The sequence below is a fragment of the Schistocerca piceifrons genome, chromosome 4 (genome assembly GCF_021461385.2).
Source record: "Schistocerca piceifrons isolate TAMUIC-IGC-003096 chromosome 4, iqSchPice1.1, whole genome shotgun sequence".
NCBI lineage: Eukaryota > Metazoa > Arthropoda > Insecta > Orthoptera > Acrididae > Schistocerca > Schistocerca piceifrons.
The window spans coordinates 828,369,985-828,395,628 of record NC_060141.1 but is presented as its reverse complement, the minus strand read 5'-3'; the positions used below and the strand labels follow the sequence as shown (position 1 = coordinate 828,395,628).

Genomic DNA, 25,644 nt, shown 5'->3' with positions numbered 1-25,644 from the left:
AAACTTCCTGGCAGATTAAAACTGTGTGTCCGATCGAGACTCGAACTTGGGACCTTTGCCTTTCGCGGGCAAGTGCTCATTCTGGAAACATCCCCCAGGCTGTGGCTAAGCCATGTCTCCGCAATATCCTTTCTTTCAGGAGTGCTAGTTCTGCATGGTTCGCAGGAGAGCTTCTGTAAAGTTTGGAAGGTAGGAGACAAAATACTGGCAGAAGTAAAGCTGTGAGGACTGGGTGTGAGTCGTGCTTCGGTAGCTCAGATGGTAGAGCACTTGCCCGCGAAAGGCAAAGGTCCCGAGTTCGAGTCTCAGTCGGGCACACAGTTTTAATCTGCCAGGAAGTTTCATAAAATTTATTGTTCAGATACTGAATGATGAGGTGAAAGCAGCTATAGGTACTGACTCTAAGAATTCAGTTACCTAGAGGCTAAATGGATTTACAGAAAGGAAGTGGAACTAGTAAAGAAATTGAACAATGTTAGATTCATAGAAAAAACTCAGTTTCTTCAAGACAGCATGGGATTTTCTCAATGAATACAGGACAAAACAACCTCTTGTTCAAATATCTGTAGTCCAAATGAATTTAATCAACAGTTTATAAAAATACTGGAAGGAGCTTGTACCTTAGCAGGGTGATTCTACCTACACCTGTTATGTTTTCAAGCCCTGCTAATACCATAATTATTTTTTTACGTTTCTCTAATTGTCTGCTATATATTTTCATATATTATTTATATATGGCCCAGTCACATTAATGTGACCCCATCAATGTTCAACATCAACATACAGTAACCACTCACAGATGGCAGGTGGCAGCAATAGAAGTGGAGGGTATATAAAGCATGTCGGGTTGGATGCAGAAGACAGTGTGGTCGTCGTCAAACGCAGAAATGGAATGATTTATCTGATGTCCAAATAGACACAATCATTGGCTTTCGGACCAAGAGTGGAACCGTTTCCAAAATGGCTAAGTTTGTAAACTGTTCATGTGCCGCAGTAGTCAAAATATACTGTAAATTGCAAAATGGTGCTATCCGAAAATGTCACCAAGGCAACCGCGGTGCGACACAGGCCATAGATGACAGGGGTGAATGATGGCTGTGGAAATGTGCACGAGCAAATGTGCAACTCCTGAGCAACTGACGACCCAAATAAACCGAGGGGCTGCCACCAGTGTCTCCTCAATGACCATTCAGTGAATGTTGTTGCATACGGGCCTCTGCAGCAGCTACCTGGTTCATGCATTTGTGCTAACTGCTGCCTGTCAATTATGAAGGCTGGAATTTGTGAGCTAATACTGCAACTGTAAACCTACAGAGTGGTGACAGATGGCCTTTTCAGATGAATAACGTTTTATGGTCCATCAGACAGATGGCCATTGGCATGTGTAGCCTTGCAACAGTTGTTGGAAAGCTCCAGATCAGAGGAGAAGTGTTATGGTCAGGGAAACGTTTTCGTGATTTTCACTGGGTGATCTCATCATTCTGGGAGGCATAATGGAACAACGGAAGTATACTCCTATACTTTGGAACCTTGTCCATCCCTACATGCAGCTTGTTTTTCCTTGGCATGTCGGCATCTACCAGCAGGACAATGTGACACGTCACACGGCTAGCAGTGCACGTGCGTGGTTCAAAGAGCACCAGGATGAGTTTACTGTACTCTCCTGGCCACCATATCCCCTGGATTTACACCCAATCAAGAATCTGTCGGACACCACTCAATCGAGCTGTTCGTGCCGCGGACCCTCGGTCGTCAAACCTAGCACAGATGGCCAAGACACTGAAGTCAGCATGGCTCTACATCTCTGTCCATACCTTCCAGAACCTCACTGACACTCTTCTTACACATCAGTGATGTAAAGACAGTTTTTCAGGCTTTAGACAGGTAATCAGTGCAACTGGACTGTGTGTGGTGTTTGTACTGATATTCCAAAACTGCAATTAAGCTTTCCCACATTTAAAGTTATTGTTCACATATTCCTTTTGGCCAGGCTGATTCAAGAAGTAATGTTATTTTAGCTAAAGAACATTTTAATTGAAAACTATTGTTATTTAAAATTAGCACCATAGTTTGATACATGTAAAACTTTGTGAGCTAATCTGCATAATTCCACAGGATGACACATACCACCGTAAAGCTAAGTACTCCAGTTTTCGAGTACCATATTTATTTAGCCTGAAACTACTTATCTTCCAAAATATATCTGAAGTTACAAGCTCCCTACTTACTTTTTATATGCCCGGTAAAATGACCATCGTACCAACGAAAACAACTGACAGTGAATAAATGTGCATATCAGTGAAGCTAAAATTGTCAAGTCGTGTACGTAACTGAATGGAAATCTTGCAATAGTCATTAAGATTTTTGTAGTGCTATTTTTCCACAGATGGTTGATCGCTACCAAAGAAACAAGAAGTGGAGACAAACTATGTCATATTAGTGACCTTACAAACTGTAGGTGAAGTAACTGACTTAGAAATAGATCCTGAGATGTCTGCGAAACTTAAAACACAGTGCGTATTCAAAACTGATGAAAGATTCTGCTGTGGCTGCCTACTTCAGACACTGTAGCACCTACTGCACCCCACCTCATGCCCAACCAACATGGGATCCCTGCATCACAGGGCATATATCCACCAGGAAAACCTACAACCTCTGTGTTGTCAACACAAATATTTACCGGTAGCCACAACACAACACCAGGTCTCCACCAACAGCCGCCAGGGAGTGCTAGCCTGTGCAGAGCCTGCAGAACAGCTTCAGCAGAGATCGCAGCTAGCCCAGGAACTACTTTGATACGCCAAGCACACGACTGTGAATAGTTCCGGCAGATTCATCCACCAAACGGGCTTTATAGGGTGGCACTGCCAACAAAGGGCATTTCGACACACCACTTCGAAGTATACAGAGCTGCCACCTGGTAGCCATGGCCAGACGCCTCTTCTAGATGGCCGATTTCTTGTGGATTGTCTTGGTATAATCAACAAACATCTTGACATTGTAGAATTGTTTTATTGGGGTCTCTCCCTGTGAAGAGTCAGGTCTTTTCTGTCATTATATCTTATTGTATATTGGTGACGATCCGCAGCTGGGATCGAGTCTGTTGTTCTTTTGGAGATTGTATTATTGCTTCGTTCTGGTGAGTCCAATAAATTGTTTTCGGACTTGTATTTTCTGCATTTCTATTCTGCTAGCACTGATACTTCAGATTCATTCAAATGACACTGTAAAACTGTATAGTTCATCAGTGAGTCCTGCTATAGCATGTGAAGTACTTGTTTACAGGAAAGCAGAGTGCAGTGAAGTCTAAAGCTGCAGGTGTACCTCCATATCATAGCGCTGGCTAAGGTGATGGAATCTGTAATGGCATGATAACTTGCAACATACTCTGAAAACAACAGCCTCTTTCATGATGTATAATACAGTTTCCAAAAGAACAAGTCTATGACAATAGCAGCTCTTGACCTGATCGTAAAAATGAATCGAGCATTTGAAGAGTCCACAGCACTGGTACTTTGTGATCTTAGTAAGAACTTTGATTGCACTCCATATAAAGACCTGATTCCAAAGTCAAAATGCTGTGGAATTGGAGGATCTGTCTTGGCAAGCCTTGAATTGTACCTGTCTAATAGATGTCAAGTCCAAGAAGCAGTCTTATGCAATGTTAGGTTGTGAGATGATGTACAACATGGATCCATACTAGGACCTCTGTTATTTCTCGTATAAGCTCAAATGGACACAGTCTACAGCTTTCAGATGATACATCATTGTGTTCTCATGGGAAGAGTAATATGTATGCTGCACAACAAGCAGATGTTCTGTTTCAATGAGGCTTTGGAGTGATTTAATGCAAATATAAAAATAAATGAAAACAAAACATAATTAATGGTTTGTAGCCTCACTGACTGGAGCACTGGGAAATGTTCAAGCTACCGTATTTACTCGAATCTAAGCCGCACTTTTTTTCTGGTTTATGTAATCCAAAAAACTGCCTGCGGCTTAGAATCGAGTGCAAAGCAAGCGGAAGTTTTGAAAAATGTTGGTAGGTCCCACCACCACTAACTTCTGCCGTCGAATATATGTAGCGCTACACAGGCATGCTTTGTAGGCACAAAGATAAATGCTGGCGCCAAAACCTCTGCGTCAGTAAATAAATTCAAAAGAAAAGGTGGAAGACGAGCTTTTTTTCCTCCACCCCGAGTTTCGACCACTGCATTTTCATACATTATCCAACGAAGTAAATACAAATTCCATATTGTTCATCTTAGAATGTAGCAGAATTTCAATGTACTATGAAAATCTGACTGGCACGATTGTTTGGGATGTTTGTCAATATGGCCAACCCTACATTCTGAATTTTTTCCTGCCAGTGAGAAGAGATGGTTGCTAATAGGAACCTGATGAAATGTGAATCACATGCAGTATTCTCTTCACCATAAGAATAATACAAATATAAACATTTTGCCATGTATTCTTTCGTGTTTGCTGCTATCTCGTTTAAATCCTGTCTGCCTAATAAACTACGAAACTAGAGTGAGACAACAGCAAACGCGGAAGAATATACGTATTATTCTTATGCCTAATAGTGATACAGTCGGAAATGAAGCACAGCAACTGACTAGATTTTTAAATCTAAGATGACTAATTTCTGTGCAGAATTTGATGTACTAAAGAAGCGGCCGCTAAGATTTTCAAATGGTGAAAAATTTTCGCCTAACTCTCGTTCAGAACATGTTCTATCATACGCAGTCTATTATTTGGTTCTTGTTGATCATTATCAAAGAAAGCAGCAGTGTAAGAACAACAAATAGCAGTCTCTTGCCATTGTTTCGCTAATGAGACGATTCCTCTCTCTTTTTTTTTATTGTAAGCGGCGGTAGCGCGCACAAAAGCAAGCCATGCCGTGAGCGGCAACAGGCCGTAAACACGCACTATCAGAATGCAACAAACAATGCATGACACAGTATAGGAATGCATTTTCAGCTTAGAGCGACGTAAACACCTATAACAAAGAAGACGGCACTTATCAGATGAAAGGAAAATAAGCAATGGATTCAAACCAGACGAAGCACGTGTAAAAGGAAGGGTACCCGTATAAATAGGGACGGAGCGCCTGATGCATAGCAATGGCTACCTGATAAAGCTTAACTGCTAAGCTGACGACTCGAAACAAACTACTGTAGCTGTATCGTCATTCATTCGACCTAAATTGTGTCTCATATTACAATGGACCAACTTTGTTTCGATTTGGAGGTGCGGCCTAAAACTTTTCTCTCCCCTTGAATTTCGAGTCTCAAATTTCAGGTTCGGCTTAGATTCGGGAAATTTTTTTTTTCTTTTTTTTTGAGTCTCATTTTTCAGCTGCGGCTTAGATTCGAGTGCCGCTTAGATTCGAGTAAATACAGTATTAAACTTCTGGGTTTCTACATAACAGTAAATTAGCTTGGAAAGAACACACAAGTCCTCTCATCTGAAGAAACTAAAGAGCATTATAATGTAACAGCACCCACTAACAGTCTACTAAGCTTTATTTCACAGCCACATCAGCTATGGACTGCTGCTGTGGGGCCACTCAGGAGGTTGCAGAAATAGGTTGCTGCAGAAGATAGCAATAATGATTATTGCTTTGTTTTCTAAATTAGAATTTAAGACTGTTTACTGCCAATGTCTGTTCAACTGCCTCATACTCCTGAAGCTGAACCATCACACATGCAGCAATTCCCCATCGCAACACCCAAAATTAGGGCAATTTATACAGGACAAGTTCTCAACTGTAGTCCATTTCCCTAGCTGAGTGGTCAGTGTGGATGGCTGCTACACAAAAGACCTCTTTGATTTTCAGTACTGCCCATGGATTTTTCCTCAGTGAGAGGACTGGTACAAGGTGCACTCAGCCCTGTGATGACAATTGAGAAGCTACGTGAATGAGAAGTAGCAGCTCCACAGTACAAAACGTTGGTGAATAACAGGAAGAGTGGCATGCTGATCAAATCCGCCCTTCTGTCCTGCATGTACATGAAGCTTCAGGACAGGGGATAACATCATGACCAGTTGACATCTCTTGTGCCTTCGAGGCCTGGACAAGGACCTCATGAAAAAATTTAGTACTCTACCGAACAGTGTCTTGTATCTACCAACGGGAACTGTTTAAAGCAAAATCAAGTGACTTCAAAGAACATTCATTACAATCGGTAGATGAATTAGTTTCTAGTGATAGAACAATGACAACTTAACATACCGTTCAGTGCTATGACATGTGCAACAATTTTGATATTATACTTTTAAATATATTATTATGCCTACTGTATTGTTGTAAACACTTCTGCATTAAAGGTGACTGCTCACCAAGAAACAGGCACTTTCCAGACCCTTTCCCCTGAGTCCATCTCCCTCCTCACCCCGACACCCTGTACACCAACCTTCTACACGTTCCCCAAAATCTACAAACCCAACAATCCTGGATGCCTCATTGTAGCTGCTATTGTGCTCTCACAACTGATTTTCCTTTGAAGAGAAGGTATACATACAAATAGGCAACACAGCTGTGGGCACCTGCAATGCACCCTCCTGCGCCAACCTGTTTATAGATCATCTATAGGAAACCTTCCTAGCCTCCCAAAACTCCCAACACCTAGTCTAGTTTAGATTTACTGATGGTGTGTTCATGATCTGGACTCAGGGCCAAGACATCCTATCCTTATTCCTTCATAACCTGAACACTTTCGCTCCCATCTGCTTCAGCTGGTCCTCCACAAACCAACATGCCAACTACCTGGATGTTGCCTCCACCTCTCTGATGGCTCCCTCCACACCTCTGACCACATTAAACCCACAAACCACCAACAGTACCTGCATTCGACAGCTACCATCCCTCCCAAACCAGAAAGTTGCTTCGATACATCCTAGCCAACTGTGAATGACGTACCTGCAGCAACAGAATTCCCTTTCCAAATATGTTGAAGGTCTCATGAAGGCCTTCACAGACTGGCACTAACCCAAAAACCTTGCCCACAGACAGACTTCTCCTGCCATATCCTCATACACACCCTATCCTCCCCCCCCCCCCCCCCCCAAGCATAAGCTACAAAGGAGTGCCGCCTTTGTCACCCAGCATCATCTTGGACTGGAACAACTGAACCATATCCTTCACCTCGTCTTTGGTTAGCACTCATCATGCACTGAAATGAGGGAAATCCTATCTAAGATCCTTCCCACTTCTCCTAAAATGGCGTTGCACTGCAAGCCAATTTACACAACGATAGTCCACCCCTATGCAATTTCCATTCCCAATCCCATGCCACAGGGATCATATCCCTGTGATAGACCAAGGTGCAAGACCTGCCCAGTCCACCAACACAGCATTGCCTACTCCAGTCATGTCACAGGCTTACTGTAACACATCACAGGCTGGGCCACCTGTGAAGGCAGCTTTGTGATAAGCCAACTCTGTTGGAAACACTGCACAAATTTTTATGTTGGTATGACTATAACCAGCTGCCCACCAGGATGAATGACCACCACCAAACTGTTGCCGAGGGCGAAGTTCATAACCCAGAGGCACAACATACAGCTGAGTACAACATCCTCAATTTCAGTGGCTGCTTTACAACTGAGGTCATATGGTTCCTTTCCTCCACCACCTTCTCTCAACTAAGCAGATGGGAACTAGCTTTACAACCCACCCTCTGCTCCGAAATTGCCTTAGCCTCAATTTCAAGTAACCCACGGTCCCCACATCCTTCACCAACAGCTTCCTCCTTTTCATCCCTGTCACATGTCCCAATTCACATTATGCTCTGTGCAAAATTCTATGAGGCAGCTTTCTCTTTCATTCCTTATCCCCATTCCACATTCACCTACTACTTTTCCTTCTCTTCCTTTTCCTACTACCGAATTCCAGTTCCCCATGACTATTAAATTTTCATCTACCTTCACTATATGAATAATTTCTTTTATCTCATCATACATTTCTTCAATCTCTACATCATCTGCAGAGCTAGCTGGGTTATAAACTTGTACTACTGTGGTAGCCATGGGCTTCACACCTATCTTGGATACAATAATGCATTCACTATGCTGTTCATAGTAGCTTACCACAATCCTACTTTTTTTATTCATTATTAAACCTACTTCTGCATTACTCTTATTTGATTTTTTATTTATAATCACCTGACCAGAAGTCTTGTTACACCTGCCACCGAACTTCAATAATTCCCTCTGTATCTAGCTTTAACCTAACCATTTCCCTTTTTAAATTTTCTAACCTACCTGCGATTAAGTGATCGGGCATTCCAAGCCTCGATCCATAGAACACCAGTTTCCAGATACAGTTGAATATGGACCAGTTTAACAAGAGGAATCTGATAACATAAAAGTAGCAAAAGTTATGAATTAAGTAATGTTGTGTGAAAATCGCACCTGCGTGTGCGTCTAAGAATACATAATGTTAAAATTTTAACGGTTTTTAAGCTGAATTTTCTTTCTCATGCAATAGTGCAAAGTAGTCAAAGGACATGAAGCATAGTTGCTACTCACCATATAGCAGAGACACTGAGTCGCAGATAGGCACAACAAAACGACTGTCACAAAATGAGCTTTCAGCCAACAAGGCCTTTGATGAAAACAGACAATAACAATAACAACACAACAAAACACACACACACACACACACACACACACACACACACACACACACACACGGGGGGGGGGGGGGGGGGGGAGAGAGAGAGAGAGAGAGAGAGAGAGAGAGAGACCACAGTCTCTGGTAACTGAAGTCAGACTATGAGCAGCAGCGTAGGATAGGAGAGGCAACTGGGTGGGGGTAAGGAGAAGTCTGGGGTGGGGAAGGGGAGGGATAGCAGGGAAAATGCTGCTAGTGGGTGCGTGCAGGGATGAGGTGGAGAGAGAGCAGGGCAGCTAGGTGCAGTTGGGAGTTTAGACAGAGGCAGGGGTGAGAGGGGCAGGGAGTAGTGGAAAAGGAGAGAAGAAAAAAGATTGGGTGCATTGGTGGAATAGAGGACTGTGTACTGCTAAATTGGAACAGGGAAGGGGCTAGATGGGTAAGGACAATGACTAACGAAAGGTTGACGCCAGGAGGGTTATGGGAATGTAGGATATTTTGCAGGGAGGGTTTCCACCTGCGCAATTCAGGAAAGCTATTGTTGGTGGAAAGGATCCAGTTGGCACATGCTCTGAAGCAGTCACTAAAATGAAGAATGTCGTGTTGGGCAGCTTGCTCAGCAACAGGGAGGTCAAGTTGTTTCTTGACCACAGTTTGTCGGTGGCCATTCATCCAGACAAACAGCTAGTTCGTTGTCATGCCCACCTAGAACACAGCATAGTCATTGCACATTAGCTTATAGATCACGACTGGTTTCACAGGTAGGCCCACGTTTAATGGGAGAGGTTCTGTCTCTCACTGGACTGGAGTAGGTGGTGGTGGTGGGAGAATGTATGGGACAGACCTTGCATCTAGTTCTATTACAGTGATATGAGTCTTGAGGGAAAGGGTTGGGAGCATGTGTTGTGTACGGGTGGACGACAATATTGTGTAGGTTCAGTGGGCGACAGAATACCACTGTGGGAGGGGTGGGAATGATAGTGGGTAGGACACTTCTCATTTCATGGCACAATGAGAGATAGTCTACACCCTGGCAGAGAATGTAATTCAGTTTCACCAGTCCTGGGTGGTACCGATTCACACGCAGAATGCTCATCTGTGGGACTTTGGGAGGGTGATGGGTGACTGGAAAAATAATACATGGGCACTCTGTTTTTGTACAAGTTTGGGAGGGTAATTACGGTCTGTAAACACCTCATTGAGACCCTTGGTATATTTCGAGATGGACTGCTCATCACTGCAGATACAACGGCCAGGGGTGGACTGCTCATCACTGCAGATGCAACGGCCAGGGGTGGCTGTATGGAAGGGACTTCTTGGTATGGAATGGATGGCAGCTATTGAAGTGCAGGTATTGCTATTGGTTGGTAGGTCTGATATGGACACAGGTACTGTTGTAGCCATCTTTGAGGAAGGTGGCTTGTTTGACTGAGTAGGACCAAGTGAAGTGAATGGGGGAGAAGGTGTTTAGGTTTTTCAGGAATGTACATAGGGTGTCCTCACCCCCGATCCAGATCACGATGATGTTTGGAATTCTGGGTGTTTAGGAAGGATTCCTCTAGGTGGCCCATGAATAGGTTGGCATATGTTGGCACATGTAGTTGTACCCTGGATTTGTCTGTAGGTAATGCCTTCAAAGGAGAAGTAACTGCGGGTGAAGGTATAGTTTGTTATGGCGACTAGGAAAGAGGATGTTAGCTTAGAATGGCTGTTGGGAAAGGTAATGTTCTATAGCGGTAAGGCCATGGGCATTAGGGATGTTAGTGTACAGGCTGGTGACATCAATAGTGAGGAGCAGTGCACCATGTGGTGAAGTAACAGGAACTGTGGGAGTCAGTGGAGGAAATGGTTGATATCTTTTATGTAGGAGAGTAGGTTGCAGGTAATAGGCTGAAGGTGTTGGTCTATGAGAGCAGAGATTCTCTCAGTGATGGCGCAGTAACCGGCCAAAACGGAGTGTCCTGGGTGGTTGGGTCTATGGACTTTAGGAAGCATGTAGAAGGTAGGAGTGTGGGGAGTGTTAGTGGTAAGGAGAGAGATGGACTCCGGGGAGAGGTTCTGGAATTGGCCTAAGGATTTGAGGAGAGACTGGAGATTTTGCTGGATTTCTGGAACAGGGTCAGACTGGCGGGGTTTTTAGGTGGGAGAATCTGACAGCTGGTGGAGTCCTTCTGTAAGGTAATCCTTGTGGTTCAAAACAACAGTGGTGGAGCGTTTGTCAGCAGGTAGAATTATAAGATGAGGATCAGTTTTTATGTGGTAGATTGTGGTTCTTTTTGTGGATGTAAGGTTAGTTTGTATGTTGAGGAATTTGGGGAATGATGGTGAAACAAGATCTGAGGTTCAGAAATTCTGGAAAGTTAACAGGGAGTGATTTGGGGGCAGTGAGGGTGGATCATGATTGGATGGAGGAGTGAACTGAGTCAGGCAAGGTTCAACATTGGTCTTTGGTTGTGTCCGATTGGTAGGGTTGGTGGCGAAAAAATTTTTCCACTGTACGGATCGGGATAAGGAGAGGTCTTTAACAAGTCCTGCATTATTGAATTTGGGAGTGGGGCAAAAGGTGAGGCCTTAGGAAATGACTGATATTTCTGCAGGTCTAAGGCTTTTGGAGGAATGGTTCATGACTGTGTTTTGGGTCTGTCAGGTTCTGGATTCTGTGTGGTGGTGGGATGTAGTTTTGGAGGGTGGGGTATATGTTGCAGGTCTGAGAGACAGGACTGTCAACTATGAGTGGATGTGGGGGAGATTTGAGGTGGTTGTAGAGGCGGTGAACAGTGGTAGTGCAAGGCGGGAGTAAGAAGTGAGCAGGGTGGAGATTTTTTTGAGGTGACATTGTGCATGTTGCTCTAGTTCCTGAAGGGCAAGAGTTTCAATGGGTGTTACGGGATTCAAGAATTTGGGACTGCATAGCACGAGTCCAACACGCCGATCTTCATTTCAATGAATGCTTCACAGCTGGTGCCACCTGGTTCCTTCCCGCCAACACTGCGTTTTACCCATCTAGCCCCTTCACTGTTCCCATTCCAGCACTACACATTCCTCTATTCCACCAATGCACCCAGCCTTTTTCCTTCTCTCCTGTTTCATGACCCCCTCCCCTTCTCTCCCCTGCCCTCAGCTAACCTCCTGACTGCACCTAGTTGTCCTACCCTCTCTCCACCTTGTTTCTGTGCGCTCCCACTAACAGCACTTTGCCATCCCCCACCCCTTTCCTGCTGTCCCCCCCCCCCCCTCCACAATAATCATTTTGCCAGGTTAGTATCTGTCCTCGTGTATTAAAAATAAATAAAATAAAGAAATAAGACCAGATGAGAGGATGCATTTGTTCAGATTTATTGCAGTTTTTGGATTATGTATCTTTGGCTGTTGAAGGTCAACCAATAAAATTTACCAGAAATGTCCAAACAAAGAATAATACAACAAGAAGAGAATACAAGTTGATCATTCCTCTTTTTCACACTCTTAATTAATATTTTTTTTGTACGAAACTTCATCCAAAAACACAATATTCAAAAATATACAATGGAAACACAACAGTAAATCCTCTTGTTCACAGTTCTTTGCTTTATGTCTTCAGACATGGTATTCAATATTGTTAGAAAACTTGTTAACGAATTACCAATGACATACATATGTTATACATTACAAAGACATTTCCGAGCATTAGAACCAATATATATATTTTTTTAATATGCTAGATCTTCACTGTGATAATAGTCAGACTCAAAAATATCGCACACTGATAATGCAATACAAAGCACTAGTCTGTGTTGCTAGTTAATAAAAAGTGACAACTGTAAATTGCCACTTGCACTGTGTTCTAAGGCACAAAAGTAGTGTGAATAACAAAAAAAACACAGATAATACAGATTACACATTTTTACTGGTATCTGGTGTTAGGGGTGTGTTTACAAAACATGCTAAATTTTACATATTTATTGAAGGATAACTTACACCTTTAATCCCGAAACCGATACCTATTTACAAAACCATAATAACTGAAGAGCACCACAAAATGCTTAAGAATGCATAGAAAAGTACAGTAAGGTTAGCTTATTTCATCAGAATATCATATGGAAGAGCTTTTGCGAGTTTGGAAAACTTTTGCAGCTCTGAAAACATAGACATCTGAGCACCACAAACACAGGGTTAGAAAAGTTAAACGTAGGAAATTAGGGTTAGAAAAGTTAAACATAAGAAATTACACTATAGCATTTTACTCATGTTGAACTAATACAGGAGGAGGAGGAGTTGTTACATATATTAAGGCAGAACACAAAGTTAAAAACATTGGATAAGCTGATTTGGCAGCAACAGTACATAGAAATGCGTGCTACCTGTGAATTAATAGTGAAAAATTGTGTAAGGTCCCCACTGGAGAATTTTGAACTCTTTATAAGAAAGAAAGATTTCTTGCTATGCTATTTGTCAGACAGAAGCAAGCACTTCATAGTCTGTGGTGATTTCAGTGTGGCTTTTCTAAAGGATTCTTATATGAAAAATGATCTGAAAACCTTATTTGGATCTCGCAACTTGATCACAGTAAATAACATTCCAAGATGGGTGCATAAAGACAGTATGACCCAATTTGACAAGGTTTCATTTAATAAAGCTCAAACTAAAAAAATAACTGTATACACAGTAACAAATGCTGTCTCTGACCATAATGCACTGATAGATAATGCCTTACGGTATAGATACTTCTGAGAGAAAATCAGTTAGGAAACTAATTCAAGACGTTCGAGCAAATTCAGAGGCTTACTGACAATCATTCTTCACTTGGACAATTCGTGAATGGAACTGGGAAGGGGGACCGGTTAGTGGTACGAGAAGTACCCTCCAAAGTACTAGTGTGGATTAATGAACACAGAACAAATGTTTTAAACAATCGTTTAAAGAGATGACATGGGATGAAATTCATAATGAACCAAATGCCAACAAAAAATTTAATGTACTGCACGATAAATTCATATTATTTGAAAATAGCTTCCCACATACGCTAATCAGAAAGGATGCCGTGTAAAGAACCACAGATCGTTAGGAGCATTAAAGCACCTTGTGAAAGAAATGGTGGTCCAACATTTGCTTTTCTGTTTTTCATTCACTTCTCATGATAACAGTTACCATCATCATTCTCGGGAGAGTAAGAGAAAAAAATCTATACAGTCACGCAAACTGAGTCCTATGTCCTCCAATAACAAACTAATGCATTTTAAAGCCTCTGTGTGCACAATTACAAGTTCATTGATCATTTAGTCTTTGCTCTCTTCCTCTACCAAACATTCTGTTTATGCCATCCATGTCACTTAGCTGCCCAAATACCAAACCTCAGGATCACCATTTAATTATTCACAGATATTATCACCACATCTTCACACCCAAAGGTTTGTATTGCACTTTAAAAGAAAACATTCAGTCTAATTATAACAGAAAACTTCATATTTTTATATTTTTTTATGTTTTTTCTGTGCCAGGATAACTCAAAAACTGGATAACCCACACCCGAATAATTGGAAGCTTGCTGTGTTTATGTCTATGGAACGTATGCATTCTAAAAATCTTCTAATTATTTTTATATTTCGCAGCCTCAAAAGAATATTCTCTTTTTTGTGTGAACATATCAGGCCAATTGCTACCTGTTAAGTTTCCAGTAGTCTCTCATGTGCAGTACCAACTAAAAGCAGTAGTACTTCAAATTTAACATTTATCTCAATTTTCAGGATGAGCCACTACTCAAGAATACTTCAAAGCAGATTATTATTTTGCAGTATACAATAGCTTTTCTTGCTGAAGATTGTAGAGAAAAATGGACCATACCCCAAATCATCATTTCAACTTTTTGCAACTCACTACATCTAGTTCTCTGAGGCTCTAAAATCTTTTCCATCCCCCTGCTACCGTGTGATGAACTATTTTGGTTATAAAGCTATCACTCTTAAACCACGAGTAACAAAGAGGGTATAAAATAACTTAAGCACTCAGACTATAATATCTGTTGTATATTTAAATTGAGAAGAATTTCGGTGCGAATACAAATTTCACAGACTACCACTAAATGGTTCCTACTATAAATTAAACACATATAATCATTAAATGTTGAGCAAGTAATTGAAAGAACAAGAAACTTAAAGCTCAACAAAACCATCACATGGCTACTGACCAGAATGCTTGAAAGAGTTCATAAATCATATTAAATATTTCTTTTTACAACTAAAAATCAGATAACTTATGAAGGCAACAAACTATGTAATTATCAATATGATATAATAAATTTATTCACATTTCTGAAATATCAGACAAATATGATGGCTCACAACTTCCATCATTCCAAGAAATGATGAAATGTTTCTCTGCAGAAACTGAAATTATAGTCATACCATTCTTTCAACTGACAGATTTGGCATCTGTAACTCAAGCTCATTCAGTGCTTCAATATCAACTTCCTCACAATATTTGAGATCAAGTTTTCGTAAGAATGGTAAATGTGTAGGAAAAGACCTGAATGGTAAACCTTTTACAGTGCATCCTGAAAGAATCAGTGATCTCAACTGATGAAGTGTCACCAACATTTGCATGCTGTATTCTGTGAGTTGCACACATCCAGCTATATTAAGATCTCTCAATGTCTGGCATTCTACAACGAATACAATGCCATCATCTGTAATACCTGAGCACCAATATAAGTCTAAAAATACAAGCTTTTTCAAGCTGCTTATAAATCTTAAGCCTTCGCCTGTTAGGAGACAGGAACAATGGAACGATAGCTGTTGTAATAAAGGGCATTTTATGCAAATAGTTTGTGCCAACCTGTCATCCAGTGACTCATAGTAACTCAGATCCAACATCACCAGATTGGAAAGATTGCCACCCTCAAACACTGGCATCAATTTCTGTACACTCAGGTTTTCTAGACCGTACATCCACAGCTTCTTCAAATGTACAAGAGAGACTAATGTATCGAGAGATTCTTGAACCATTACTTCCCTGTAGTCACAAATTTTAAGCGCCTCAATCTTTTCACAGCATACTTTTAGAACTGGTATTGTGCTCTTTCCTTCCTCAACACTCCATGGCAACACCACTGACACAATTGTATCACGTTTCTTGCGTAACACATACTCCAAATCTTCGTTCCTGTAATAGCCAGAATAGAGGCCAATATGCTTTAACGATGGGCACCCATCGCCGATTGGTCGAAGGGATAAGGGCTTCTTTGCTGCACCAACAATTTCAAGCTCTGTTAGCTTTTTCCATCTCGCTATCACATTTGAGAATTCGTCAAAAGTAACAAGAGTATCTGGTATACTGAGCATTTCTATATTTGGACAATGCACTACTAATTTGTAAAGTGTGGAATAGTTAATGGTCGGATAGGAACTTATTTCTAAGCAGCTGATGTCCAATTCTACAAGATTCTTGCAGCACGACGATAAAGTCTCCAGGATAACGTCTGTTGGTCTTCTATGCAAATGAAAAGCTCGTAAACTTGGCATTTTCTGCAAACGCACCAAAATCTCTGGTTCGGATTCGTCAGAAGGATTATACAGCTTATCTTGCCATAGTGCGTCGTCACGAGACACTCTTAACCAACGCCGACACACATATTGGGCGGAGAAAACCAGATCCTTCATATTAAGATACGAAAATATATGTAGCAATATCTCGTCTGGTAAGCTGTCCATGACAAACTGGAAAAGAAAAACGTGAATGCTAAAGCAATGAATGAAACTGTACCTCATGTGTACGTAGTTTTAAACAACTAGCTAAACGAATTTGATATTATATACTTGGATAATTTTAAATATAATGAATACAGTATCGTCACTTCCACATACTCAAAGTCCCTTCCTCCGACCTTTTAAAGTATTAAGGAAAGAAGTCTTATGAAATTTAACGTTACAAACGTGTCATCTTTTAAATATACGTACTATACTTCAATGACATTCCACCAGGCTTCGTCGCATGTGTTGCTGAAATAAACTTTCGTTGATATTTCTCGGTTTAGACGACAAGATCCGCACAAAAAAAAAAAGAAAAGAAACGCTTCTCCCGTACACAGAACAATTCACAGCAGAACATAAACACCACTTCGTGCCCTCAACCAAAGACATTCAGCTTCGAGGCAGTTTTACGCAACTGTATGTTTTTGCCTCAAGGAGATACTCTAACCTCTTTGGTATCAACTCAGTCGCATGTCGACGACAGACTGGAGCGGGAACTATTGAACGGTGAAGCGTAGCAGATTTAATAGTAACTTTAGCCATGTGAAGTGGTATCGCCGTCAGCGTGGCCTATTTTTTTTTTTTTATCTTTATTGGGTTTCGATTCCCGCCAAATGGGGTGGGCTGGCAGCAGCTTAGTATGCCGCTCTTCAGCCTACAGAATTTGTTTTAAAAAGATGCAGATAATAAATAATAAAAACAGGCGATAAAATTGGAGACTTAAATGGTAATATGGCGGAAAAATCGTGGAACTAAAAACATAGAACAAAGGGATGATGATGTTAATAAAATACATATGAAGTAGACAGGTAAAGTAATAGACAGACAATTAAAAAACACGGCGACAGTCTGGTTTCTGTTCGCAAGAGACATAAAATTCACACCCAGCGACAGCACGATTTCTGGTCGCAACACTTTGGAAAGACGAACAACATTGAACATTCACTTGAACAATGCACTAAAAATTTGGCAAATATGTCATACCACAGCCGAGGGCAGGTGGGGGGAACATGGACAGTTGACGGGAAAATAAAAAGGGGGAAAGGAGACGATGGAGGATGGATCTCCAGCGGTAATTTGTTTGAATACCGCCCTTCGATTGTGCTATTACAGTACCAATCGAAGCGATAGGTGTTACAGGTGCCAGCCAGCCCGTCAACGTGCAGCAGTCCAGCCAGCATCGGTCCTCGCCAGCAGCGGTCCCCGCCGGCAGCCAGCAGCGGTTACTGCCAGCGTCCAGCAGTGGTTCCTACCAGCAGCCAGCAGTGGTTTCTGCCAGCAGCCAGCGTCCAGCACCGGTCCCAGCCAGCGTCCAGCAACCAGCAGCGGTTCCTGTCAGCAGCCAGTGTCCAGCCGCAGTTCCTGCCAGCATCCAGCAGCGGTTCCTGCCAGCGTCCAGCAGTGGTTCCTGCCAACAGCCAGCGTCCAGCAGCCGTCCCAGCCAGCAGCCAGCAGCGTTTCCTCCCAGCAGGCAGCGTCCAGCTGCGGTCCCAGCCAGTGTCCAGCAGCAGCAATAGCGTCCCCACCAGCCTGCCAGCCAGGTCGCCTCCCCCACCAGCAGCAGCAGAGTGGGGCTTCAGCCCCAGTCTCCTTCATAGTTTCACCGTCCCTTCTACTCTGTGTTTCTCGTCGCCTTCTTTGCCCTGTCCTGTGCTTTTCCCCTTCTCGTAATGTCGACCCCCACCACCGCCACTACTGCCACCACCACTGCCATCATATACACATCCCCCTCCGCTGCCGCCACCACTATCACATGGTGTGCTGCATCACTCCCCCCTCAGTCCATCCCCCCACTCCTCACTCTCCCATCTCCCTCACTATTTGTCGCCCCATCCCCGGTTCCTCCCTCCCGCGCCTCCTCTGATACCTTCCCTCCACTCCCTCCCTTTGCTCCTTCCGTTTCTGCGGCCCCCGCTAGGATGGTCGCCCGGAGGGCTACGGCCCACACTCCACTCTCCCCTTCGCCTTCATCATCATCGTCTTCACCGTCACCTTCGCCATCGCCCTCACCATCTCCGGCGCTGACTTCAGCACCGGGACCTCGGGACCTGCCACTCTCCACCACATTCCGGTCACTCCCATCCCTCACACCTCTTCCGCCGCCATCAAGCACCTCAGTGGCACCCCTGCCTCCTCTACTCCCAAAAAGGCTCCGCCTCATCCCCCTTCCCCAGCCCATGATGCCATGGATGTCTCCCCGCCTGTCTCTGCGCCCTCCTCTTCCTCTTCTACCCCCTCCTCCTACCACTACCTCCTCTCCAATCCTGATCCCTCCCCTCTTGAGGCCTGGAACCTTACCCTCTTCCTTCGTCATAATTTTTCTGGTGCCCCCATCTCCCTCCTCACTCCTCGGCGTGATTCGGCGCTCATCTCCTCCCCCAGCCCTACCCTCCACACAGATCTCCTTTCCCGCATCCCTGTCACCCGCTTCGACCCTCATGCCTTCCTCACTCCTGCCCCTTCCCCGCCTCCCTCCCGCCAACCCCAACCCCCGCATCACCCACCGACTCTCACTGCCGTGATCACTCGGCTTAGTCCGACGATCACAGAGGAGGAGGTGTTGGCGAAGCTTCAGGCACATCCCCATCTGGAAGTGCGTGCGGTTCGCCGCATCCACAACTCTGCCGGCCCCACCCGCCTTATGCGGGTCTTTACCGAGCACGCCCCCTCCATAGACCGTCTCCTGAAGGAGGGTGCCCTCCTTTTTAACCAACGTTGTAAAGTTGACCCCTCCCGTTCCCCTCCTCAATCCCTGTGCTGCCAGAGGTGCTTGCGGTATAATGCACACACAACATCTGAGTGCCACGAGGCCCCCACCTGCCCGCACTGTAGACAAGCCCACTTCTTACGGCAGTGCCCCAAACTCCAGTCCCCACCCCCTCCTGCAATACCTGTAACCTCCCTCATCCTACTTACTCCCAGAAATGTAAGGCCCGACCCCCTCCTACCACTCCTGAACTCACCGTTCCTGTCCGCCCACTGGACGCCCCCACCCCTCCCGGCAAGTCCCTTCACCCACCCCTACTGCTGAGGACATCATCAGGTTCCTCACCATCGTCCTTCAGAATGTTCATCCTTTTCGGCGCCCCCACACCCTCCAATAGATCTCCCTTGCTGCCCGTTCCGTTTTCCACCTAAAAATGTACGCCACCTACTCCAACAACCAGCCCCATTTCACCTTCTCCCGTCTTGACACCCTCGTCTAAATTCCTGTCATGGCGCGACAGCACCGTATCCTTTGCAACAACATCCGCTCCCTTCCCACCAACAAGAACCTCTTCCTACACACCCTTGCCACCCACCACGTGGATGCCTTCCTCCTCAATGAAACCTTCCTCCAACCCCACCACACTGCCCACACTTCGCCCTACCTCCTTCACCGTTCCGATAATCCCCTCCCGATTGCGCGTGGCGGAGTTGCCATTGGTCACCACCGCTAGATCCCCGTTCGGCTCCAACCTCTCCTTCCCGACCCCACTGAACAACTGATCCTCAGTCTCTTCTTCCCCGGCCTTACCATTACCTGTGCCACCATCTATGTATGCCCTAATGACCCTATTCCTTTCGACTTCCTCTCCCACATTGACCGTACCTTCTCCTCCTACGTGATCGCCGCCGACCTCAACATCCATAGTCGTTCCGCCGCCCAGTTACGGCGGTGGCATCGGTTCCTCTCCTCCCTTCAAGGCGACCTCATCCCCATCCCCCAGCTCACCCATCCCGAATCCAACTCCACTCCCGATGTTATCCTCTCCTCCCCCAACCTCCTTGGCCGCATAACGGTGGATGTCCTGGAGCCTATTGGTAGTGACCATCTCCCTGTCCTCCTCAACGTTTCAGACGGTCGTCGCCCCAACCCCGACCCTCGTATTGGCCCTCCCCCTAAGTACGTCCATGACTATTCCCGTGCCAACTGGAATGCCTACCGGGATACCCTCTCCACCCAGGTCGATAGCCACCGTCACCTACCACCACCCTGACGATGTAACCCATGCCGCCTCCTTTCTCCACCAGATCTCGTCTGAGGCCGTGGGGGCCCACGTCCCTACTGTCGCCATCCACCCCCACCGTCCTACCATACCCCCACAGGCCATCCTCCTTCGTGAATCCCGCCGTCTCTACCGTGCCTTCCTCCGCACGCATGACCCGGACACACTACGACGCCACCGGCAACTCCAGCGTCACATTCGTAATTTGCTCGCGGCTAAGAAATGCCGGGACTGGCGACAGACATGCACCCGTTTAAATGCGACCCTACCTATCAACTCGTCCAAGTTCTGGTCAGCCTACCGTCGCCTTACCGGAACTAGACCCTCCCCCTACTATCCTCTTCTCCATGATGATCACCTCTTCCCTGACACCCTTAGTAAGGCCAATCACTTTGCCTCCTACCTCTCCGATGTATTTTCCATCCCCGATGATCCCCAGTTTGATTGCTCCCTATTCCCCGACGTCCGCAATCAAACTGACACCTCTGTCCCTCCCCTCGCACCTGGTTTCCAGTACTTGGACAACATTGCACACATAGAACTCAGTGCCCCTATCACTACACAGGATCTCATTGCTACACTCCACACAAAACGCAACACCACTCTTGGTCACGATCGTGTCACCTACCGTCACCTTCATGAAGCTCCTGTCTCTTTCCTCTCCACCCTGGCCAGGCTCTACAATGTAGTCCTGTCCACCGGTTACTACCCCGACCTGTGGAAAACCTCCCATATCCTGATGTTCCTTAAACCTGGCAAACCGCCGTCCACCGTCTCATCCTACCGTCCCATCAGCCTTACCTCAGTCTTCAGCAAGGTCCTGGAATCTATTCTCACCCGTCGCATCCACCAGCATCTCCGCCAGCACCGCCTCCTTCCTGTTACCCAGTGTGGCTTTCGGCCGTCCTTCTCTTCCGACGACCTTCTCCTTCACCTCACTCATCTCCTTTCCGACCAGCTTAATTCCCGTCGCTCTGCAATCTTCCTCTCCCTGGACCTCGAACGAGCTTATGACCGCGTATGGCATTCAGGTCTCCTCTTCAAGCTCCAAACCTTCGCTCTTCCCATTAACTACATCTGTCTGATTGGCTCCTTTCTCTCCCACCATCCTTCCTACATCACCATCCATAACACAAACTCCTACACCTTTTCCCCTCCGCCGGTGTCCCCCAAGGCTCCGTCCTCTCCCCCCTTCTGTACTTTTTGTATACGGCGGACATGCCGCCGCCGTCACCCCTCGTCCACCTTCTCCAGTTTGCCGATGACACCGCCTTCCTTGCCCTTGCCCCCACCCTGCAGCACTCCCAACACCTTCTCCAATCCCATCTTGACCGGTTCACCGATTGGTGCCTCCCTGATTTCTATCTCACCATCTATGGCCGTCCTATCGCCCTCACTCCCACCCTTAAGTACCTTGGCGTCACCCTCAACCATCGCCTCTCCTGGACCCCCCCATCTCCGGACAATCCAAGCCAAGGCACGCTCCCGACTCCATCTCCTCAAGCTCCTCTCCGGCCGCACGTGGGGTCTGGACACCGCCACCATCCTCCACACCTATAAATCCCTCATCCGCCCTATCCTTTGTTACGCCCATCCGGCCTGGATCTCCGCCCCCCCCCCCCCCTACCTTTTACAAATCCCTCCAAATCCTTGAACGCCATGCTCTCCGCCTCGCCTATCGCATCTGTCTCCCCTCCCCCACGCGGATCCTGTACGATCTCATCCCCTTCCCCCACCTCCTCCTCTTCCTTGAAATGATACAGATCCTGTACACCTCCCACAAACTTGATCCTCCTCATCCGCTTATCTCCACCATCTACCCCTCCTATCAACTTTGATCCCCCCCCCACTTCCTGTGTCCTTTCCTTTAGGCACCCTCCCTCCCTTCTCTTTCCTTTTCCCCCGTCCCCTCCCTCCACCCCTCTTCCCCCGGGCTTCCCCTCCCCCTTCCTCCCTTCCCCCTATCTCCCCTGCCCATGGCATCAGCTCTCCCTTCTCCCTCTCCCACCCCCCCTCCTCCTCTCTTGGCAGGTCCCCGGACTCGTACACGGTTAGTGAACATTTGCGCGCCAGAGATCAATGCCTCGTGTTCTGTGTGTGCCGTCGTTTTGTGGTTAAGTGGTTCAGTGTTATTCGTTTTGTGCACCTACGTTCACGTGTGACAATTTTCGTCTATGTATGTGTCGAAGGGTCTGAACAAATTTTATCTTGGACTCTATGCCTGTGAACAGCTCCATGTATTTTAAGAAGTGTTTGTCTCCGTTTATATGTCCACTGTATTTTTTTCTCTAAATGTCTTCATTTGTATCTTTTTTGTTTCTCTGAGGCCCAAGAGCGGCGTAGTATGCTGCTGCTGGCCTGCCTGTACACAGGTTTCAAAATAACAATAAAGAAAAAGAAAAAAAGATGGAGGATGAGGACCCATAATATGGGGGAGGGGTGCTGAGCAGACGCTACAGGGAGTGGGGAGAGGCAGAGGAGTGGAATACAAAAGGACTCGAGGGGGGGGAGGGGAGCGTGGCCTATTACCAATGCAGCCGTGAGGTGCATGGCAGAGGTTACATCCCAGTGAACCAGTTAATAGGGTTTCTTCCTATTCCATTCACGTATGGAGTGTGGGAACTGATATTGTTTGAATGCCTCTGTGCGGGTAGTAAATATCCTAATCTGACCCTCATGATCCCCCTGTGAGCGATACATAGGGGATTGTAGTATATCCCTAGTGTAATGGCTCAAAGTCGGTTCTTGAAACTTTGTTAATAGACTTTCTCGGAATAGTTTAAGCCTGCCCTCCAGAGACTGCCATTTCAGATTCTTCAGTATTTCTGTCACAGTCTCCCACGGATTAAACAAACCTGTGACAATTCGTGCTGTCCTTTGCTGTATACATGCAATATCCCCTGTTAGTCCTGTCTGGTACGGGCCTCACACACATGAGCAATATTCTAAGATGGGTCGCACGAGTGATTTGTAAGCAATCTCTTTTGTAGACTGACAGCAATTCCCCAGTATTCTTCCAATAAACTGAAGTCAACCACCTGCTTTACCCACAACTGAATGTACGTGATTATTGCGTTTCATATTCCTACAACGTGTTACATCCAGGTATTTGTAAGAGCTGGCTGATTCCTACAGGTCCCCTAACTCTTGACTTCAGAGCATTTCAGCTCAAGCTAGAGAGGGTTCTTGAATCACTTTGTAGGAAGTACCAGAAATTAGTTAATGCGGCGGCTTCAGTATAAATTTTGCATATGATGGTGCAAGAAAAAGGATGTTGGTAGATCTCCTAAATTCATATGATCTGACACAGACTGTTTTTTCCAACTAGGGTACAGGGGAACAGTAGCACAGCCATAGACAATATTTTTATTCATTCTTCATTACTAAATGGGCATTCTGTTAGTAAAAGAGTGCATGGCCTTTCAGCCCATGACACACAAATTTTAACACTAAAAGACTTTTGTACTCAAACAAATGTCTCATATAATTTCAAACTATGTAGGAAAGTTAATCAAACAGCAATAGAGTTTTTTAAACCTTGTCAAGGAACAAAGGTGGCAGGATGTTTATAGTGCCGATAACACAGATGATAAATATAATGCTTTCCTTAACACATTTCTCATGTTCTTTGAGAGTTGCTTTCCATTAGAACATTCTAAATGGGGTACAAGCAGTAATAGGCAGCCCGGGTGGCTGACTAGAGGGATAAGGATATCATGTAGAACAAAGCGGGAATTATATCAAAATAGAAGTAGTCACTATCAAGATACAGTAGCTCATTACCAACAGTACTGTAAGGTCCTTAAAAATATTATTAGGAAAGCAACAAGTATGTGGTATGCAAATAGAATAGCTAAGTCACAGGATAAAATTAAAACCATATGGTCAGTTGTAAAGGAAGTGTCTGATTAGCAGCACAAGGTTGATGATATAAAGCCAGTTTGTAGTAAAAAGATTGCTGTTACTGATAAATCAGATATATGTACAGTATTTAACAATCATTTTCTGAGCATTGCTGGTGAATTAAATAAAAATTTCGTTTATATAGGGAATCATATAACTTTCTTGGCAAATGCCTTTCTAGGATTGATGTCTGAAATACTCCTCTGTGATACAGGCAAGGAGGAGACTGAGTCAATAATTAAATCACTTAAGACTAAGGACTCTCATGGATATGATGGAGTGCCTAGCAGAATATTATTTATTTACTGTTCCGTGGGACCACATTAAGGAGAAGTCTCCATGGTCATGGAACGAGTCAATACATGAAATTATAACACGATTGTAGTAACAGATAAAATGAAATATAAGAAACATATTCAGTTGTAGATTGTAGAAACAGATAAAATGAGATATAAGAAACATAGTCAGGCCACAAGTCATTAGTTTAAATGAAGAAAATCAAGAATGTAACACTGGAATTTGCTTAATATTTTAGCTCTTGCAGGAGCTCCTCGACAGAATAGAAGTAGTGAGCCATGAGGAAACTCTTCAGTTTGGACTTAAAAGTGTTTGGGCTGCTGCTAAGATTTTTGAGTTCTTGTGGTAGCTTATTGAAAATGGATGCAGCAGAATACTGCACTCCTTTCTGCACAAGAGTCAAGGAAGTGCATTCCACATGCAGATTTGATTTCTGCCTAGTATTAACTGAGTGAAAGCTGCTAACTCTTGGGAATAAACTAATATTGCTAACAACAAACGACATTAAAGAAAATATATACTGTGAGGGCAATGTCAAAATTCCCAGACTATTGAATAGGGGTCGACAAGAGGTTTTAGAACTTACACCACACATAGCTCGAACAGCCCATTTTTGAGCCAAAAATACCCTTTTTGAATCAGAAGAATTACCCCAAAAAATAATACCATATGACATAAGCGTTTGAAAATATGCAAAGCAGACTACTTTTCGTGTTGAAATGTCTGTGCTGCACATGTTAGCCCTGTATTTAGTCATATTTGTAATTTTTCCTTTAGGAATGGTCAGTTTCCTGAACGATTAAAGTACTCAGTAGTAAAGCTGCTTTATAAAAAGGAAGAAAAGGATAATGTAGACAATTTTAGATCTATTTCTATGCCATCAATGTTTGCTAAAGTTATTGAAAAGGTCATTATTCACAGTGTTGAGAATGGCTGTGATGTGGGGTCTGAGTGCGGTACAGTCAAGTGGGGGGTGCCCCAGGGATCAGTGCTGGGGCCACTCCTGTCCCTTATTTATACAGGGTGTTACAAAGGTACGGTCAAACTTTCAGGAAACATTCCTCACATACAAATAAAGAAAAGATATTATGTGGACATGTGTCCGGAAACG

General features: G+C 44.5%; 1 protein-coding gene across 3 annotated transcripts; it reads right to left on the bottom strand.

The window, feature by feature from the left end:
- Positions 1–11,996: 11,996 nt before the first annotated feature.
- Positions 11,997–16,711, bottom strand: LOC124794877 (F-box/LRR-repeat protein fbxl-1-like). 3 transcript variants are annotated; one of them, XM_047258559.1, is made up of 2 exons: positions 16,552–16,711; positions 11,997–16,311 (listed from the first exon to the last, which is right to left on the bottom strand). In XM_047258559.1, the coding sequence occupies exon 2, from the start codon at positions 16,303–16,305 to the stop codon at positions 14,995–14,997; it is 1,311 nt and encodes a 436-aa protein (XP_047114515.1). In that variant the 5' UTR covers positions 16,306–16,311; positions 16,552–16,711; the 3' UTR covers positions 11,997–14,994. The 3 variants fall into 3 exon arrangements, with proteins under 3 accessions (XP_047114515.1, XP_047114516.1, XP_047114517.1); XM_047258560.1 differs by having other exon boundaries at positions 16,557–16,711; XM_047258561.1 differs by lacking the exon at positions 16,552–16,711 and adding an exon at positions 16,459–16,477.
- Positions 16,712–25,644: the final 8,933 nt, after the last annotated feature.